General features: G+C 33.1%; 1 protein-coding gene across 1 annotated transcript; it reads right to left on the reverse strand.

Annotated features, from left to right (window-relative positions):
- On the reverse strand, positions 1-3,478 carry LOC107815104 (uncharacterized). The gene is made up of 7 exons (XM_016640623.2): positions 3,397-3,478; positions 3,013-3,309; positions 2,307-2,400; positions 759-877; positions 499-606; positions 311-406; positions 1-232 (listed from the first exon to the last, which is right to left on the reverse strand). Exons 2-7 carry the CDS (start codon positions 3,307-3,309, stop codon positions 176-178), a joined length of 771 nt encoding a protein of 256 aa, XP_016496109.1. The 5' UTR covers positions 3,397-3,478; the 3' UTR covers positions 1-175.
- Positions 3,479-4,029: the final 551 nt, after the last annotated feature.

Here is a 4,029-nt window from a genome sequence, read left to right on the forward strand (position 1 = left end):
TAATGAGAAGCATCTGAACTTGCAGATTTTCTAGAGAAACATCCTAACTCATTTGCCAAGCATCTGAAATGAACAAATGCGCCTGTGCAGCTAATAATAACATGATATAACCATTGAAAGTAATGAACAGAGTTGGCCGCCGAATTATATGACCTCCTGTGTACACGCGCTTACCTTAAGCCGCATGTTCTGGTGTTTGAAGGTGGTGTTCTTCAATCAGATTTTGAACCCTCTGAGCAAAATCACATACATTACTAGACAGCAGAAGACATACTCAAGTTGATTTAGGGAAAGTCGTATACTTCTTTACCTTCACGGAACTTCCAACTTCTTCCAGCTTATGTAATACAGCGAGGTCTCCCGAATGAGATAAAGAATCATGTCTGATGGATCTGGATGGGGACATCTGCCAATCACAAAAAACGAGACCAAGAATTTGCTATTGAAAAAAAAAAGAGATCAAGAAAATACAAAAGACTTGATCTAGTCACAACATACCGAAGCAGCAGAGGAATAACCAATTCTCAAATTCAAAGTATTATCAACAGCTGAAGCTTGTCTAGAGAATGCCTCACTTCTAAGATTTGATAGTCGCGTTAGAACAGCCTAGAAAATGTATCATAGATTCACATGTCACCATATCTTAGATTCACGGCACGGTTTTTAAAACTATAGCAAGCTCGCTTAAGGAGGGATTATTAGTATCTCTAAGAGAAAATAATCTTAATAAGTAGTTAATAACTAGAGGTAAAGCAGACCTTCCTGAAATCAAGAGGATTTGCAATTCCTTGGATTTGGAGATCATCACTTGGGGACCTTCTCACACCAACATTTTCAATTCTCACCGAATAGACCCCACATAGGGACTGTAAATAACCTGGCAATTACATCAGTACAGAAGACTCAAGCTTTGATCTCGTACCAAGCCTAGCAAATGATAGAAATCATAGGAGTGCATTTCTGCAAGTGTTCGTTCTCTGGATTTGCAAAGTTTTGATATGATAATCCACAAGAAGATATCTGGAAGAAATGCCTCCGAGCAGTAAATTTTTTCACGCACCCGGTGAAGTACTGGTTGACCAAATTACAGAAAAAAGATTATGTTGAAGCTTTAACCTAAAGAAGATCTATCCTGCTCTTATAGTTTGTTGTCGCTTTCCGCTTTTTGGAAAAGAAAGGAGCATTCATTTGGTCAGTTACTCAACTACATGTACTTTTGATCCTTCATTTTTTTATCAGCCCCATGGGAGATCAAGCAAAAGATCATGTATTCAATACTAAACACTATTGAATGTCAGTAAGTCACAACTAGATGATTGTGGTAGGTTCTTTTTCCAGTTCTTTTAGGTACCAACATTGTAGGTGGAGTTAAAACTCCAGCTAGTTAAAAAAATGCACTGGCAGGATTAAAATTCCCTTGTATCCTCCCAATCGAGTTTAGAGTTTATCAGGAGATTCACAACCGGGAGCATCTAAAAGGCCCACTGTGAAATCTTTAGGAGAATATCAGGTGCAGGGGCAGATGCACGTTTACCCAAGCAGTGTCATCTGACACCGCTTGGTCAGAAAATTTTACAATGTACATATATATGTAAAAACAAAGAAACTAATATTATATATAAGATGACCCTTTATGCCAAATAGTGGCGTTCGGCGTATTGGAAAAGTGCTTCATTTCCTTGAATGATGTTGCGGGATTGAACTCCAACAGTTGAGATAAATTTTCTTTTTAAAACTTTTAGCTTGGTCCCTCTGAAAAATTGGAGTTCACAGAAAGGTAACACTCAATCTCATCTTCAAAAATAATCAATTAATCCTATTGGACAAAATACTTCCATGCACTATAAATGAGAAAAAAAATTCAATGCGTAAAAAGTTATTTCAGCATATATAATGAAATTTGGCATCTTAATTTTAAAAAGCTTACTCTACTTTTGTGATTTGTATATTTTGGACGTATTGATTTGCTATAATTATTGTTACAAAACTTCTCCTCTCTCATTATTTGTCCTAGTTTGTTTATTTTCTTGAATATCAATACCGCTTATTAAAAGTTCTGCATACTTAAGGAACTAAGGAACTTCAAGGAACCCATAAAAAGAGACGCTGAAATGTTTTTCTTCTCCTTTTTCATGCACGAATAACTTGATTATAATTGAACTAGAAATATCAGCCATCAATAAGAGGTAAACATTATATCCTAGCTCATTCATATCATCTATACTAGAAAATTCAAAAACATCTCAACTTGGCAATTGACCGAAATATCTCAACAACAAAAAACAGAGCAAGAAAATCACTTTTACCTTGTTCAACTATAATGTCAGCAACTGATGGCAATAGAACATATTTCTCCTTTTTCAAATCCCCAAAACAAGGAAATGGAACTGGTTTTGTTACCTAGACCAGAAAATCAAACACTAAGCAAAACTTGACACACGTGCAGAAAATCTTTTATATAATTCAAGTAAAGGTCACATTTGATCCATGGTATACAATAGCATAATATCAGGCTAATTAATCAAACTGACCAAGATCATATATAAAAATTGAAGATTGCAAGTTAGCACAAATGAATTAAATGAGAAAAGGGTGTACAAAATCATATCTTTTTATACAACATGCACACACCAATATGATACATGAACAAAGAAGCAAAACAAGTACACCCTCTATCCCAATTTATGTGATGGTATTTTCTTTTTAGTTTGTTCCAAAAAAAAAAAACATTTTCTTTAGAAACAATATAACTTTAACCTTCCCAATTAACCCTTAAATTTAGTGGCGGAGCCGGGATTTCAACTTTATGGATTCTAAATTTTAAAACGACAGCTTCAAGTGGTAATATATGGATTTTAAATTTAATATTTATAAATATTTAATGAGCACACAATTAAGTTTTTCTTTCTTAAAACTTCATGCACAGTTAAACACGTTGCATAAATTAAGACGGAGGCGGTAAATAATTAGTAAAAGAAAAAAGAATCTGGGGAAAAAAAGGAGTTACTTTACTTTGTAAACAATGGCATTGGGAGTGAGATAAAGTTTCCTGGAGCGGATATCTTTGCGCAAAATATACCTCCGAAGGGGCAAGTAAAGCAACATGATTAGCCCTATTCCCCAAGCCAATATTAGCAGCAGTGAATACAATACCCATCGAGCTGTTTGATATTTTACGAAATTATCTTCAGCTTCTTCAAACGACGCCGTATAAACAACTGCTTCTTCTTCTTCTTCGTCTGAGACATGCTCCACTAACAAACCCCTCTCTAACCGGTCTATTTCTCCAACTCCATCTTTCGATTCCATCTGATGATTAAAACCAACAAATAAAACCAAAACAAAGCACAAATGATTCTTTGTTTTGATTTATTACTGATTATTGAATAGAGTTACCTTAATGGGTACACAAGTTTTTGACGGTTTGGTTCCGGAAACTTTAATTCATGTGCTAACCAAGAATTATTTATTTTAAATTACAAAGTTTATATTATACTCCAAGTTCAGTTTTACTTTATGTGTCACTATTTTAATACTCTATTAGTCAATTTATTATAAAAATAATTATAATATTTTTAAATTTAGAAATAATTTAATATTAAGTGGTCGTTTGGACATAGGAATTGTAAAATTGCAAAAAAAACTGAAATTTTTTTTAAAGCGAAAATAGTATTTGAAAATTAGAGTTGCGTTTGGACATGAATATAATTTTGGGTTATTTTTGAAGTTTTATAAGTGATATGAATGAAAATTTTAAAAAATAACTTTTTGGAGTTTTTTAAATTTTTAAAAAATTCTAAAATTTATCTAGTGAAAATTACAAATTTTATGGCCAAACACTAATTTCGTAAAAAAGTGAAAATATTTTGAAAAAAATAAAAAATTTCTTATGTCCAAACGGGCTCTAAATGTTCTTTTTTTTCTTATAACTACACTAATTTTAGTGTGCGTGCGTTGCACGTGTGTATCACGTCAAATTCTTCATATTAGCTCAACCGTAATTTAAATATTAACTGTCATTATAATTTT

Source organism: Nicotiana tabacum, chromosome 2 (assembly GCF_000715075.1).
Source record: "Nicotiana tabacum cultivar K326 chromosome 2, ASM71507v2, whole genome shotgun sequence".
In the NCBI taxonomy this organism is placed as follows: domain Eukaryota; kingdom Viridiplantae; phylum Streptophyta; class Magnoliopsida; order Solanales; family Solanaceae; genus Nicotiana; species Nicotiana tabacum.